General features: G+C 40.0%; 1 protein-coding gene across 3 annotated transcripts; it reads left to right on the plus strand.

The window, feature by feature from the left end:
- Positions 1–4,688: 4,688 nt before the first annotated feature.
- Positions 4,689–16,779, plus strand: LOC123411923 (stromal processing peptidase, chloroplastic). 3 transcript variants are annotated; one of them, XM_045104881.1, is made up of 25 exons: positions 4,689–4,978; positions 5,068–5,263; positions 5,872–6,098; positions 6,688–6,886; positions 7,135–7,182; positions 7,535–7,642; positions 7,749–7,937; positions 8,040–8,321; positions 9,017–9,118; positions 9,652–9,786; positions 10,626–10,850; positions 10,968–11,171; positions 11,298–11,468; positions 11,564–11,713; positions 12,027–12,164; positions 12,284–12,511; positions 12,616–12,768; positions 13,239–13,362; positions 13,542–13,650; positions 14,068–14,188; positions 14,270–14,350; positions 14,610–14,711; positions 15,718–15,868; positions 16,153–16,268; positions 16,368–16,779. In XM_045104881.1, the coding sequence occupies exons 1-24, from the start codon at positions 4,773–4,775 to the stop codon at positions 16,233–16,235; spliced, it is 3,732 nt and encodes a 1,243-aa protein (XP_044960816.1). In that variant the 5' UTR covers positions 4,689–4,772; the 3' UTR covers positions 16,236–16,268; positions 16,368–16,779. The 3 variants fall into 3 exon arrangements, with proteins under 3 accessions (XP_044960816.1, XP_044960815.1, XP_044960817.1); XM_045104880.1 differs by having other exon boundaries at positions 4,758–4,978; positions 16,150–16,268; XM_045104882.1 differs by having other exon boundaries at positions 4,758–4,978; positions 13,545–13,650; positions 16,150–16,268.
- The last annotated feature ends 547 nt before the right edge of the window (positions 16,780–17,326 follow it).

The raw sequence follows: 17,326 nt of genomic DNA on the forward strand, positions 1-17,326 counted from the left end.
GTGCGCACAAAAGAGCAAACAACTTGCACCCAACGCGGGCAAGATGGTTGTCAATCCCCTTGATCTCATTATTTGCAAGCAAATGAGGTGTGTAGATAATTGTAAATTGCAAAATAAAATAAAATAAAAATAATGGCAGCAAGGTAAACATATTTTTTATGAATATATAAGTGAATAGACTCGGGGCCATAGTGACATCTCTCATGAAAACAACATACGGTGGGTAAATAAATTACTGTTGGACAATTAACAGAAAAGCAGATAGTTATGCGATGTTCACGATAATGATTATGTGTATATAAGCATCACATCCATAAGCAAATAGTTCGACTCCTGCCTGCACCTACTACTATTACTCCACTTCAAAAGCGCTTCTATGCTTACCTCTCTACGTATTAAGTTCATGACAAACAGAGTAATGCTTGGAGAAAGATGACATTATGTAGACAAAGTAAACTCAATCAATATGAATAAACCCCATCGTTTTATGCTTAGTAGCAGCAACAAAAATACATATATTGTCCCTTTATGTCACTGGGATATAGAAACCCGTCAGGTTGAACCCACTACAATGCACTCCTCTTAGTGAAGAACTATCAATCTACTTGGCCAAAGCAATTCAATGGATTGAAGAGATTTACGAAGCTATGATGATCATGCAATTAGAATCACAATAATATAAGCGGTGACTCAATTACTTTTCATGAATAATCTGAAAATAAACCCACAATTCATTAGATCCCAACAAACGCACCATACAAAAGTATTACATCAGATGGATCAAAGCAAAGATACAATGATCATTGTATTGAAGATCAAGAGAGAGAGATAGCCATCTAGTTACTAACTACGAACCATAGGTCTGTGGTAAACTACTCACACATCATCATGAGGGCAGCAAGGTTGATGAAGAGGCCCTCCGTGATCGATTCCCCCTCTGGCAGGGTGCCAGAATGGAGCTCCACATGAGATCGTGATGGAACAAAGACTTGTGGCGGCGAAAAAAGTGTTTTAGGATGCCCTTTAGTATTTTTTGAATATATGTGAATTTATAGGCCATAGAATAGGGGTAGGAGGGCCACCAGGGAGGGACAAGCCATCAGGGCGTGCCGACCCCCCTGCCCGTGCCCTGTTGGCTTGTGCCTCCCTCGCGTGGCCTCCGGTCTTCTCCTGAGGCTTCTAGGTTTTCTTTGGTCCAAAAAATCATATAAGAGTTTTGGGGCAATTGGACTTCGTTTGGTACTATAAACCTGAAAAGTAAGAAACACGCATAAAACAACAACTGACACTAGGCACTGGGACAATAGGTTAGTGCTCAAAAATAATATAAGTTGGTAAAATATTACTCAAATATATCCTAGAATGATAATATAATAGCATGAAACAATAAAAAATTATAGATACGTTGGAGACGTATTAGCTGCCTATATTGAGTTGCTCATCAACTCCAAGGTTGGTAGCAACATCTATTTGCTTGAACACAAACACTTGCCTATTCAGCCCGAGCTAGAGGATTGCACAATCACCATGGACACCACACATCCTGGCTTTGCTGTTGCTCAAGAGCAAGCAGAGGCTGCGAGAGGTGCTCCACACGTCAATGGACCCAATACATCTAACGCATAGTTTCCCAAGACAAAGACTAACCAGTTGGCATAGCTACTCCCATCTACCCAGAAGATCAAGCAAGGCCTAGCTAACCTTGCGAAGAACCATGAGAGGCTAGGGCGGATTGTTAAGATGAAGTTCCACACTCTAGATGTCAAGATGATAGAGATGACCACTGAGCCGAGGAAGCTCAAGGAGAATGTTGAGGCATGGATGAGTGATTCCGATGGGCAGACGACCACTAAGTTTGATAATTAGCCTAGACCTACTCCTACAGTCACTCTTGCTACTGTTGTCCCACCGCCAATATCTAGATTGCCAGTCCAGCAAACGTCATCACATGCTTTCACATATGATCTCCTATCCACTCCATCGACCCATGTCGGTGTTGCCAATCAGAGGACTTCATCATCTCTAGCAGCCATGGATTGAGCCCCGAGATATGCTTATCTCTAGATTATTCAGTCTTTTTGGTATTTTGATGCCAAATGGGAGAGAGATATAGATCATTATGGCTTTGAATGAGAGCGACTCACTTTTTCTTTCATTTGGCTTTGATTATTGGGAGTATTTCGTATTGGTTGGTTTGTAAGACTATGTGTGTGCTTGAACGTACTTTTATTTTTGTTTTCATTCTATCTATCATTCATTCTTGCTTGATTTACGACCATTCACATGTTTGCTTGGTGATGAGTACTTATTGTATCCCATTCATATTCTTTGTGGGCTCCATCAAGATGTATGTGGCATAGAAAAGTTATCCAATGGTCCCAACCGATTGTGCATTTGCATTCAAATGCAAATTTTAAATAATGAACAATTCTTTGGGGAGCTTTTGCTTATCACATACTATTCAAAAGTGACGATGTCAATGATTACATCTTATGTTGAAACTTTGATCTATATGTTGTCATCAATTACCAGAAAGAAGGAGATTCAAAATGCAACTAGTCCCTGAGTGGTTTTGGTAATTCATAATAACATATAAACCATTGAACTAATACCTACTCAAAGAATATTTTAGGAAAATTCAATATATGCATGGTAATGGGATGTAGATATTTCAGGACGAAACTACCACTTCCCATATCCATCTTGTAAGCTTGACAATGGCCAGTCAGAGCACACAGCGGGCCAGAGCGTTACCACGACATCACGAAGCCTCGCTAGAGCGTCGCCGGAGCAGGCGGCAAGCCGGTACGGCGTCATGTGGCCGGTTGGAGTTCGAGTCTGTCCATGCGTGTATCCGGTGGAAGAAGAAGCGCGAGGAGACTTTTTTTACGATGCGAGTTTACATGATCTGTTCCGCTTGATGCCTCGTGGTACCGTAAATTCATTTTAGAGCAACCTATATACTATTTTTATAGACGATGTTTATGCTCTTAGTTCGGATTATTCGGTTTACATGGTTTCCTTTATATGTTTTTTGAATTGTATGGTATTAATACTTCGATACATACATTGTGAAATTTAGATACAGTTCGATTTCGGTATACACCATTCGGTATGGTTTCGGTATACACCATAAAAATCGAAGTTGACTCCAATATAAAAATGACATATAATAATTTACAAATTTTTGAATCAAAACACATATCTTTTTATACATAGAGTATATAACTATATGGAAGTGTATATGCATGCATGGATTCGATGGTTATGGACGTGTTTACAATTCTTTTGAAGAAAAATATGACTATGTTACAAGAAAAATGGATATCCTTAACAAGAAATCTAGCTTTTGTATAAAAATAACTACTTGTATGGTTGTCTACCCCAAGATATATAAATATATTATTTACTTTGATTTATTCGGTTAACCATTCGTTTTTTCAATATATACCATAAAAATCAATTTTCAAAACGGCATGAAAAGTTCATACCATATCAAAAAAAATAAACCCATTGTTAAGGAAATCGTAAATGGTAGTTGTTTGGTCGATTTGGGAGTAGCGATTAATCGATGAATCATCCCATTAACTGGATTAATCGGGCGATTATTAATCGATAGATTAACTCGGAATATGCGAACATATTCTAGTTTTTTTAATGAATTATACCCTACTCTCATGCTGTCAGCTATATAGTATACCAAAACATGCTACTGTTTAATCAAATCCTAGCTATTGAGGAGCGAGAGGACCATAGGAGAGGTTACATGTCAAAAATTTGGACTTTGTTTCCCCACGAGTTAATAGGCTAGTTGTGGTTAATCATCTTGACAACCGATTAATCGGTTTGACGGGTCAGTTAATGGGCTTGATAGGCCATTTAATCGGCCTTACAGGCCATTTAATCGACCTGACAAGTTAAAATGATGAATAAGTGTTATTTGAATCGGCCATCAACAAGTAGCGATTAACTGACACATTAACCGATTAATCGAACGAATTCTTAAACATTAAAACCATAAAAATGATTCGGTTCGGTTTATTTTTAGTATGTTTTTTTGATTCGGTTTATTGTCAGTATGTTTCTTGATTCGGTCTTAAAATGCACAGGGTGACTTCCGACATCATAAGAGTCTAAAACATGAATTATAATTGGATGGGGATACAGTGTGCAACGCATTCATGGAGTGATCTGCGAATAGTCAAGCAATAATGGACCGTCAATGATGGATGACCTGACTATTCTAAAAAGACGAGAATCTCCCCGCAAATGCTTATGTGCTGGAAAATCTGAAACAAAAGAAATGTTAAGGCCTTTTGTAATAAAGAATCTCTCACAACGAGAGTGGTGCAATAATCAAGGACGAGGCCAAGACGTAGGTCATAGCCGAGGCTAAATTTTTGAACAATTTAATTTCGGGAAAGTGATTTTTTCTGTTTTGATTGGACCATGTTGTCTTGTAAGCTTGAAATTTTGTCTAAACTTTTTCTTAATAATTAATGGAACAAGACAAAACTTTTGCCTTTTTTTTTATTTTTAAAAGGGAAGACTTCCGGCACCAACTCGCGAGTCAGGAGGATATTTGCGTCCCCACCTCTCGCAGCCGCGAAAGCCGCCGTGCCGGCCCCCAACTCCTCGATAGGCCCCAGCCTATTTTACCCTCACAAAAACACCAAAATGCCCAGAAAAGACTAGTAATAGAGAGAGAGAGAGAGAGCAGCGTTCTCTCGCTCTCCTATCCTCCCCTCCCCCCCCTCCGGGCCATCCCACCCATGGCCTCCTTCCCCTCCCCCTCCGTCGTCGCGGCTGCGGCGGCCGCGCCCCCGCGCCTCGCCCCGGGCCTCTCCCTCTCCGCCGCCGCCGTGCACCACTCCTCCCACGCCTTCCGCCCACGCGCCTCCCTCACCCTGCGCCCCTCCGCCACCGCCGCGCCCGCCAACCCCCTCCGCTGCACGCACCGCCGCGCCGTCACGCCCAGGTGAGTACTGACCCACGCCGCCCGCGAGGGCCCACCGGGTTTGTTAGCGAATTGCTGATTCGCGTCCTTCTGTGCGTGCCTGCCCGCAGGTCGAGGAGGCGGACGCAAGGGCTCGGGGCGGCGTCTGCGTCGTCCGCTGGGATTCTCGGCGAGGAGAGGGACGGGTGCCTCTCCTGCTTCCCGAGGAGCCGGAGGCGGGGACGACCCGGGCTCGCCAGGTTCGCGCCCTGCGCGCTCCCGCACACCTCGGGCTTATCGCTACACAGCCGGTGGAGCGGGCCTAAGGTTTGTTTTCCTCTGAATTGATGGATTATTAGGCAGCTATATCTTTCTGTTAACGGATTGCACGTGGTGACTGCTGGGGAAAAGTGCCTTGTTCTTTACTTCTCTTCTTAATATATGTTCTGCCTGGTTCCTTAATTAGTGGTGCGAATTATGGAGGGTATATGAGCAGCACAATAAATGTGGACTGACCATCAGTACAAGTGTAAACAGAATTAAGCGTTATTTTTTCTACTAAAGGGATTCCCTGGTTTCTATGTCCATGAAGCCTGCACATGTTTGTTTTTCCATTAACTGTCAAGCTAAATGTTGAGCCTCACTAGCGGGAGGTTTTGTACTGCAAATATTGTACTTCCTCCGTTCCTAAATATAAGTCCTTTTAGAGGTTACTAGAGAACTATATACGGATGTATATGGACATACTTTAGAGTATAGATTCATTCATTTTGCTCCGTATGTACTCTCCTTGTGAAATCTCTAAAAAGACTTATATTTAGAAATGGAGGGAGTACCAAGCAAACATATAGCGAGAGGGCAGTTGCTTATCGGTATTTGAGTATGCAGCAAGCTAAATGTTGAAGGCACTGACTTAACTTTTTGATGTTTCTCAGACCAGGCGTAGTCATATATTACGTGCTGCTGGACCTGACGAACCACATGTTGCAAGTCCAACATGGTCTGAGACAGCTCTTGATAAACCTTATGACCCCACGATAAGAAACGGGGCGCTTGAAGATGTCCTGGACACTCCTCTTCCGTCCCATCCAAAGCTAATAAGGGGTCAATTGAAGAATGGCCTCAGATATCTTATTTTACCTAATAAAGTTCCAGCAGACAGGTTAGGAAACTTCATTTTCACCTCATTTTATACACTGTAATACAATTATCAGAAGTGGGTATGACATGGCCATACTGCCACAATCATTTCCTTGCAACTGAATTTTTATTGAACTCTTTCTACATTCACAACCACAATTTCCCAGTGATATAGCACTTTGTGTGTTCTTTTTGTTTCATTTTTAATGCAGCTTCAAAGATACATGGCAGAATAATTGGTGAAACTCTTAAATAGTTGAACAAGTACATAGTTTCAACCTGTCTTGATTTTTTGACCATAGAATCCGCATGCTTGTATATGGATGCATCATCATACATTGTGGCTTCCGTTGCTCTCTTATTTTTTTAATTTACTTTAGAGACATTAAAGAACTATAGGTGAATCCGGTGGAGAGTTAACCAGGATTGTTGATTCGAGTCCCTGAACATGGAAATTCTGCTCCAGTATATGGAACCCCAGCAGCCAGTAAATATTGAACCATGCTTAATGCAATGCACACTTAAACTTTAGTTTAGTTGGACTAAACAAAATTATTTTGATATACATATTTAAATATCTGCACGATGGTTTCAAATATTTTAGTTTGCAGGTTTGAGGCTCACATGGAAGTTCATGTCGGATCAATTGACGAGGAAGAGGATGAGCAGGGAATTGCACATATGATTGAGCATGTTGCATTTCTCGGGAGTAAAAAGCGCGAGAAACTCTTGGGGACAGGTGCAAGGTCTAATGCATATACAGACTTCCACCATACAGTCTTCCATATCCATTCCCCAACTAAAACGAAGGTCCTTACTTTTGTGGCTTTTCTCAGTGTCAATTTTGGATTGGAAATTAACTCTTGGTGGTTTGTTCGAGGCCATCTTTGCTTTCCTATTTGCATATTTTCTTTGACAAACACTTGCATAGAATGGATTTGAAAATGTGTATGTGTTGGCTGCCATAGACTTATATTCTTTGAATACTGATGGTTGAATTTAGATGTCTTCTGTTGTTTGTCTAGGGTTTGACATTTAGTTTGTCTTCCGTGTGGCAGGAATATGGTGAATCCTTACTCCCTTCTGTGTTGGATGCTTTGAATGAGGTAAATCTTACCCAATTGCATTCCTATTTGGAGTTATAGGATGTATGCCAACCATAGGCTTTTTTATTTTGTTTAAGATATTTGAAACCGCAAGCATATTCATTCTTTTTGCTAAAGATATACTGAAACAGCAAGCATATTCCAAATGGTCGGAGCAAATTAAAGACTACCCACCACTGTCACTTAATGTTATTTGATACTCCCTCCGTAAAGAAATATAAGAGCGTGTAGATCTTGCTCTTATATTTCTTTACAGAGGGAGTACAACATCATCTTTAAACTGGTAGCTAAATTTGTATGCATGCTGCAATGTCATGATATATAAATAAGTTCTTCAATTTATTCGTTTCAGATAGCATTTCATCCCAAGTTTTCATCGTCTCGCGTTGAGAAAGAGAGAAGAGCAATTCTTTCAGAGCTCCAGATGATGAACACAATCGAATACCGTGTTGATTGCCAGGTAAGTTTTTGTTTTTATTCTTTTTGGCCATGTTCCTGGACAGTATTGAATCATTAAGACACTATCTTCCTGTACTGATCAGTAATTGTGGTTCTTATGATTGTAGTTGTTGCAACATTTACACTCCGAAAACAAATTGAGTAACAGATTTCCTATTGGACTTGAGGAGCAAATACTTAAATGGGATCCTGATAAGATCCGCAGATTCCATGAGCGATGGTATTACCCTGCCAATGCCACTTTGTACCTGGTAGGAGAAATTGATGATATTCCCAGAGCAGTGCGGGAGATAGAGGTAACTAGGAATTGCATCCTTTTAAGTATTGTTGTTGATAGTTTAGTTGATTCCCCTATAGGATAAAGTTGCAGGCTGGTTAGCTGATCTATTTCAATGCAGGCTGTGTTCGAACATACACTTTCAGGAAACGAAGCAGCCCCTATGTCGACTGGAAGTCCATTTGGTGCCATGGCAAGCCTCTTTGCACCAAAGCTACCAGGTGGCTTGGCCGCAAGATCGCCTGCCACAGATAAACTAAAACCTATAAAAAGGGAAAGACAGGCAGTCAGACCTCCTGTAGAGCATAAATGGTCTCTTCCTGAGGTTGATCAGGTTGCCAAGCCTCCAGTGATTTTTCAACATGAGTTGATTCAGAGTTTCTCTATCAACATGTTCTGTAAGGTATGGTTGCCTGCTACTCTTTACTCTTACAGTTAAGTTCTGTGCCTCTGTGGCTAGTTTACCACCAATTGTTCCATTAGTGTTCCTATGGACTGGTTCCTGCTTTAATATTTACTAGGTGAATGCCCATGCGTTGCCACGGGAAAACAAAGATATAGATATTTATCAATAATTAAATGTTGACCGTGATTGGTTCCTTCCCATAAAGATGTTACCAGATATACCAAAGACTGATCTGATTTGGCAGATAAAAATCGGTTTAAATAGATCTGTGGGGTATAAACCGGTTTAAATAGTAGATTGGTGGGGTAAAGAACACCTGAAAAAAAACCCCGGTGGAAGTGTGGGAGCGTACGTGGGAGGTTGGACGAAGGGGTGGCAGGGAGAAAAGTGAAAACATGGAACCTTAGGTTCAAGTATATAGTAGAGAGAGAAGGCTAGATAAGCAAGCTGTTTCAGCATTGCTGTAATGTGCGCACCATATATGTTCTGATAGTGCATTTTTTTGCTAGCGTTAGAAAGTCTTATATTGAGAATAGTGCCCTTAATATGGTTTTCTTTAAAGATATTTGAATGGATAGTCTTTTTATTGCTAGAAAATAGAATATGAGGATTTCTGCAGCAAGGTTACTGCTTCTCTCTGAAATTCCTTAACCATGCTTCATATGTCTGACTTGCTTCCCATTTTTGGACAGATACCCGTTAACCAAGTTCGTACATACAAAGACCTGCGCAGTGTACTGATGAAACGGATATTTTTATCTGCTCTGCACTTCAGAATCAATACACGATATAAGGTTTGTGGTTTGGAGAAACGTTCATGTTATATGTATAAGTTTTTCCATTTTGTTTGTTGCAGCAGAACATAATATTTTCTGTGGTTTATAACTTTATATCCTAGCGTAATCAGATTAATTCAAGCACTTCATACTTTCATATGTATGCACATTTGCACATGTTATTTTCTCATTGTTAGGATCTTCACGCCCACCAGTGTACTACAGCTCACATTAAATGCCACTCCATACAAAAATAGAATCCATACTTGTTTTTGGTCTTTTAGCTCAGCTATTAGCTACTCAGGATGCATTATACTGGATATTGGACTTGAATGCGAGTCAAATATCCAAGATTTCCAGAGGAATTTGCATACGTCAGCACTTAGCACATTATTATGTACTCCCTCTGTCCCACAATGTAAGACGTTTTTGCAAGCTAACATAGCGTGCAAAAATATTGTGGGACGGAGGGAGTATTTTACAAGGAAATGAGTGCATATCAGTTAGATGGTTTCTCTGACTCGACAATTTTTTTTCCTTCTTTTATACAGAGCTCAAATCCTCCCTTTACATCAGTTGAGCTGGATCACAGTGACTCAGGAAGGGAAGGATGCACTGTCACTACTCTAACAGTGACAGCTGAACCCCAAAATTGGATGAGTGCCATCAAAGTTGCTGTTCATGAGGTTTGTGCCTTCATGGCTCAATTACTCTGTATATTTTACAAATATAGTTTGTGCCTTCAAATATGGATCAATTAATTAGAGAACATGAGTTTGAATCAGTTCATTACTATATATATTTATCTATTGCAGTTGGCATATGAGGAGAGTCCTGTGAAATTTAAGTGTTGGTTTAGCACGTACATGAAGAACTATTACCCTTTTAGCCACAAGAAATGATTTAGGGCAACAGTTTTTGAAGAGATCAAATGATAACTGAGTGGAAAATATTACAGCAAGGTTGTCCTAGCGTGACAGCTTCACAAGTCCAATCCTAGCTTGGTCTATGACCTGCCTAAGCCTACTAGCCCAGTCTAATATAGCGCGATCCAAGTTCAATCTAGGAAATCCAGGCCAAATGTTAGCTTTGAACCAACTGTAGCCAGTTCAAGTTTGATATTAACCTAGGTCAAGCTTGAACTCAAGAAATGTTAATATTTGTATCAGTAGATGGATGAAGGGGAGCCTTGGTGCAGCGGTAAAGCTGTTGCCTTGTGACCAGGAGGTCACGGGTTCGAGCCCTGGAAACAGCCTCTTGCACAAATGTAGGGAAAGGCTGCATACAATAGACCCAAAGTGGTCGGACCCTTCCCCGGACCTTGCGCAAGTGGGAGCTACATGCACCGGGCTGCCCTTTTATAATAGAACTGATGGATGTGCGGTTTCTACTGGTTTGACGGCACCGCACAGAAGTTTCTTGACAGTGAGATTTGTGCTGCACACGTGCCTTTTACCTTTTACTTGAGTCATTTTGTCGCAAATGTTTCTTTACTGTTTACCAACTTCTCCTTGTGCTGTTTTAGGTTCGGAGACTCAAAGAGTTTGGTGTCACAATGGGAGAAATGACTCGTTATATGGATGCACTGATAAAAGATAGTGAGCAGCTGGCTATGATGATTGATAGTGTTCCCTCAGTTGATAACTTGGACTTCATTATGGAGAGTGATGCACTTGGCCATACTGTCATGGATCAGTTGCAGGGACATGAAAGTTTGCTTGGGGTTGCCGAAACTGTCACACTTGAAGAGGTGCTAACATGATCATTTCTCATATACATGTCATATTAGAAATAAATGACATAAATGCATTTTACCGCTCTTAGCTTTTAATGATACTATAATTGAACACATTTTTACCATATGTAGGTTAACACCGTTGGTGCAGAAGTACTTGAATTTATTTCGGACTTTGGGAAGCCCAGTGCACCACTTCCTGCTGCTATCGTGGCGTGTGTACCTAAAAAGGTCCATATTGATGGAGTAGGTGAAAGTATTTTTGAGATATGCCCAGAGGAAATAACAGAGTCCATGAAGGCAGGTCTTGAAGAACCCATTTACCCGGAGCCTGAGGTATGTTAGTTATTTCTGATACCTTTTCTTGGTTCTGAAACTGTACTAACTTGGCTGGAGATGCATTTTGGTGTCACTGAAAACCGTGAAGTAACATGTTGTTATTGATTGTTATTCTGATTGCAGCTTGAGGTGCCAAAAGAGTTGATTACTCAATCAGAACTTGAAGACTTGAAAGTGCAACACCGACCATCATTTGTTCCTTTCGGTAAAGAGGATGACGTGGTGAAAATATTTGACAATGAAACTGGTATAACACAACGTCGCCTTTCTAATGGAATTTCCGTCAACTACAAGGTACTTTAGTCAACTTCTAGAGATAGAGAAGTTCTGATGTAATTTAGCTTTTATTTCACGTTCCAGACTAAGATTTTAATGATGATTGACGATAGATCACACAAAATGAGGCAAGGGTTGGTGTCATGCGGCTGATAGTAGGCGGCGGGAGAGCTACTGAAGATTCTGAATCGAAGGGATCTGTTATTGTTGGTGTTCGTACTTTGAGTGAAGGTGGCTGTGTTGGCAACTTTTCGAGGGAACAGGTACCCCTACTATTCAGTTTTATGTCCATGCCAGTCAAGCTTCCCAAACTTCAAACTTACTGATTATGTATGTCTGGACATTTAGATTAGTCACTAGTCACACGATATGTAGTCTTACGTAATTCTAGCTCCAAATTATAATTCATAAATCGTATTACATACAATGTCCTATGGTTATACTTCATTATGGTATCCTTCGGTTCCTGTTTATATCCATTTGTGATGATCACATGTCGTTTTCCTTTCGTCTTACTAATGCCGAGAAATTGTTTGATAACATTTTCTTATGGTATGCATTTGATTTTTATTTCAGGTTGAACTTTTCTGTGTGAATAATCTCATAAACTGCTCGCTGGAATCCAATGAGGAGTTCATCTTTATGGAATTTAGGTTTGCTTTAAGAGATAATGGCATGCGTGCTGCTTTCCAGCTCCTCCATATGGTCCTTGAGGTGTGGGTTTCAACTTACTACATAAATATGTCACCTGCTTTGCTATAAAAAATGAGTTTTCTCTGAAACATGTAGGTCTTTCCCTTACGTTTACCTATGTATTTCACTTTGTGTTACAGCATAATGTGTGGCTAGAAGATGCATTTGATAGAGCTGCTCAACTATATTTGTCTTACTACCGGTCTATTCCCAAAAGTTTGGAACGTGCCACGGCTCACAAACTTATGGTAGCCATGTTGAACCATGATGAAAGGTTTGTAGAGCCATCACCACATTCATTGCAGAAGTTGACCCTTCAATCAGTTAAAGAAGCTGTCATGAACCAGTTTGTGGGTAGCAACATGGAGGTTTGTTGAGTAGATTGTCGTCCATTCTGTGTTTCCTTTCTCTACATCTCTTGTTCCAACATTTTTAACCATTTTTTAATTTAATGTTGAAATGTTTTTTCCAGGTGAGTGTAGTTGGTGATTTCACAGAAGAAGAGGTAGAATCTTGTGTTCTTGATTATCTTGGGACTGTAAGTGCTGCAAAATCTCCAAACAAAGAGGAGCGTATCGAGAAGATTTCCTTCCTGCCATCCCCATCGGATCTGCATCTCCAGCAAGTATGAACTGTCATGCAGCCTTCGTGACCATCTTTTCAATAAAATATGTTCATGGCTGGTTGTGTAGAGCAAAAACAAAAAAAGATACTCCCTCCGCCCATAATGTAAGACGTTTTTTGACACTAGTGTAGTGTCAAAAAACGTCTTACATTATGGGACGGTGGGAGTACTTATATTGTCGTTATAGTTCTCAGGTTGAAGCATTCATGAAAATAATATGTGGATATTTTGGTACTTTATTGGAATCATGTGTTTTTAGTCTCAGGCTATGTTTGGTTCTAGCCCAAGCTTGCCCTACCAATTTTTTTGGCTAGCCTAAGTTTTGGTTTAGCTTTTTGGTTGCCATGAGCTACATTGGCAAGAAAAAATAAATTTAATAGGCAAAGAGCCATTAACATGCCAAAAAGTGGTAGCTATCCAAATAAAGACCAAATCTAGACATATTTGTTTGACCGTGGATTCTTTCCCAGGTATACATAAAGGATACAGATGAGAGAGCTTGTGCATATATTGCAGGCCCGGCACCTAACCGATGGGGGTTTGCCACTGAAGGAAAAGATCTCTTCAATGATATTCGAAGTTCTAGCGCAGATGGTAATTATAAGTTGATATGTGCTATTCTCTGACATGAGCCACATGACCTCCATCTCAAGTGCCATATCTTGAATTAGACCTGTTCTTTGTTTTTCTTCGAGGATTTTCCCACTACTCATTTGTTAATGACCTTGTGTGGTGTATAAACATGTGGACTGATATTTATCGTACCATTATAGCAGAAATCTCTGCACCGGCAAACTCGGGGAAGACACATATTAACGTTCGCAACCATCCTCTTTTCTTTGGCATTGCTTTGAGTTTACTGGCTGAAATTATAAATTCCAGGTAATGCATTTCAGTGCATTTTTTGTTACATCATTGTAAATCTCTTCTATACGCATGCATAATTCATTTTCCTTACATCATTGTAAAGCTCGTCCATACACAGTAGGCAGTACATGCTAATATTATGCTACAAAGTGGATGGTGTGCTTACTTTTGGGTCCCACCTTTGGATAACTGGGTCATGAGTTGTTGCTTATGCAAAAATCGTGATGATGCCCTATGTATTCTGTTAAGTGACATAAATAGTTTCACATCTTATTGATGTCCCTGCTTCATTATTCTTGGTCAACTTTTCTATTAAGCTCTTCCATACACAATAAACAAGATGCTTGGTTGTGTGTAATGATTTTTACTTTGACGTTCTGTTGGTTTTTACCTGATAGGACTAACATGGTGGGCTGCACCTTTTTTTCTCAGGCTATTTACAACAGTTCGAGATTCCATGGGATTAACCTACGATGTTTCTTTCGAATTAAATCTTTTTGACAAACTGGATCTTGGTTGGTATGTGATTGCGGTAACTTCAACTCCGAGCAAGGTAAAATCTGTTATCTTGAGCTTGTCTTATTACTTTGTTCTTCTGCTGCTAATATCCACATTTTGCGATCTTTGATGCCAGGTACATAAGGCTGTTGATGCGTGCAAAGGTGTTCTCAGAGGTTTACATAGTAACAAAATTGTTGAAAGGGAGCTCGATCGGGTTAGTCAATATTTCTTACTATTTTTCATCTGTGACAATGCTGCCGTTCTTGCTAATCAGGGCCACTTTCTTAAATGGTAGTCTAACTTAAGTTGAATCCACATCTTAAAGAAATGCATATGTATTGTGTTACTAAGCTCAGATCTTTAAACGTAACTTTGCAGCTCTAATGTGTACCCTTGACTTTGAGAACATGATCTAAGCAGGCACAATACTTTTCTGCTTGTTAATTTGGTTAGCAATTTTTTGCGTGTATCAGGCGAAGAGGACACTGCTGATGAAACATGAGGCTGAGACAAAAACAAATGCCTATTGGCTTGGTTTGCTAGCCCACCTGCAGTCTGCATCCGTGCCGAGAAAGGTATTCTATATGTGAGGTTTATAAGTGCATATTCTATATGAAACTAGAACAGAAATAGACCGACTATCCAAGCCCTGATTTCACGGACACTCTGGCTGCATCATCCTTGTGCCACTTTACTGTGGCGAACTCTATGTAGTTACTCTGATTAGATTTTCTTGATGCAAGTTTTCTAGACAAACTTATGAAAGCCTGCTGACCCACGAACATCTCGATACTCTTGATCATGTAATTCTGGGTTGAGAAGTTTGTTGATATATCAAAAAGTTCCAGGGGTTGCTGTATGAGTAGCAGAAGGAAAACAAATTAAATCTACTCCCTCCGTTCCTAAAGATAAGTCTTTTAAGAGATTCTACAATAGACTACATACGGATGTATATAGACATACTTTAGAATGTAGATTCACTCATTTTGCTCCGTATGTGGTCCGTAGTGGAATCTTTTAAAAGACTTGTATTTAGGAACGGAGGGAGTATGTCCTATACTCCACCTGGCTGCAAGTACTCCCTCTGTACCTAAATAATTGTAGTTGGGAAGAACTAGTCTAGTTCGTTCCAACTACAATTATTTAGGTGCAGAGGGAGTATAATTCTATGGCTTAGCTGACCATGCACGTAGGGCATTCAGTGTGTTTACTGAATCAAGCATAACTAAACCTTCTGCTTTTCTGCCCCCCTCCAGGAAAACACAATGAATACATATGAAAAAAATTGGTGAATTGGCCAGGACTAAGCCTCTATGTAATTCAGGCTCCAGGGCTTTTCTTGACCATGCTAGGAATTTTTTAACAGCAGTTTGCGTTACATGTATCTGCCAATGTGTGATGACATGTTTAATCTGTATAAACTGTATTTTTTCGTGTTAGGTATTACTATTTGTTGGATCCCAGTCCATATCTTATCCTTCATTAGTTGTTTTGTACTATCATTTTCCATACTTGTATCATTTACTCTTCCATTGTTTTATCACTCTCTTACTGTAGTTCATCGGTTTCAAATAAATGCAGGATATATCCTGTATTAAGGAATTGACGACATTGTATGAAAGTGCCACAATTGAGGACTTATATCTTGCATACGAGCACTTGAAAGTTGACGATTCCTCTCTATTTGCCTGCATTGGGATTGCTGGCGCCGAATCTGGTGAAGAAGTGAATGGTACGTAATAAGAACATTGATGATAAGGTTGCCCAGTTATAAATCTTGTCCAGATTTGAGCAAAGTTGGTTGGAGTACATGAAAATGGTTATTTCTTAATAAACACGTGCTCCTTCCGTTGCTAAATTTAAGACCTTTTAGAGATTCCAATATGATTTACATATTGAAACCTATAAAAGGGCTTATATTTCAAACGGGGTAGCACTCAGCAATATGGTAGACGTATTTTTAATCAGAATTTGTAGTCTCATCCATTTTTATTTATTTATTTGGTATATTAGCAGATGATGAGCCTGAGCTGGGGCTTCCTGGTATGGTTCCCATGGGAGGCCGGGGTCTATCTACTATGACCAGACCAACCACATGATTTCTATACATTTTGACGTCCCAAATTTTCAAGGTGTGGTACATTTTTATCAATTCATATAAAGCATTATATTCAGTGTTATACAATGCTTTCCAGACTTTTGTTCTGATTATAACTGGCCCCATACCACAGGTATCAACATAGCTCCTGAAGAGGGGATCTTTATTGCCATGTGGAGACTACATAATAGCAGTGGTTTGCCAGCAAGCACTGCCTACCCATTGGTTGTTCATCGGATCGGGCCAATGCAACACACAGCTTGGTGGTTGCATTTTTTTTTCTTGGAGAAACATCGAGTTGATTATTGGGAAGGTTTACTTGGCAGGCCATGTCCACATGTATAGCGGTGAACGATTTGATTCTTGCAGGTTCCTCGGTTGTTGTAACTTGTAACTAGGGATTCTTTGAGGTCATTGAAGAAGGTAGGATGACAGTAGAGAATCAATTACTCGTAAGATATTGTGCAACGGCTAAGTAGCACAGGTCATTGTAACACAAATAACGGTGAAGTAATAAATAGCATAGGCTTGTAAGATTTCGCTAATGTTGTCTCTCCTCACATAGTGTATACTCGAGTTATATGCACCGAGAAGGATACACAATTTGGGTCATAGCACCACCGTATTAATTATTCCCTCGAGCCAGACTTGCGTTCTTCCCTAAAAAAAACAGTTTTGCTGAAACTCAGCTAGCTGAGTTTTAAGTATGGTCATAGTCACTTTATGTCCCTCTGGTTGTCTCGCTAGATTCACCCTGTCTTTGTTAATTGCGGGAGCCATGATGGACGGCTCGTCTCGTAGGAGGATCAGCCATGTGCATGAGTTTTCTCCAGGCCTTCTTATTTAAACGAGCTGAGTTTTGTGAGTCTTTTCTTTTTTAACCGACGTAAAGAAAGATGGGGTCTAAAGATGCCACGCTGCTAGCTTTGTGCATGTTTTGCCATTTGTTCATTATAGCTTCTAGGGGTAATAAGTTCTTTCTTTTTTCTTTTTTTTTTTGCGGGTGAGGGCTAAGCTCATTTTAATTTCTTTTTCTTTTTATCTTCTTCTCATGATATATCGTTGTATTTTTTTTCTTCTGTTTTTCTTTCT

Source organism: Hordeum vulgare, chromosome 7H (genome assembly GCF_904849725.1).
Source record: "Hordeum vulgare subsp. vulgare chromosome 7H, MorexV3_pseudomolecules_assembly, whole genome shotgun sequence".
Classification (NCBI taxonomy): Eukaryota; Viridiplantae; Streptophyta; class Magnoliopsida; order Poales; family Poaceae; genus Hordeum; species Hordeum vulgare.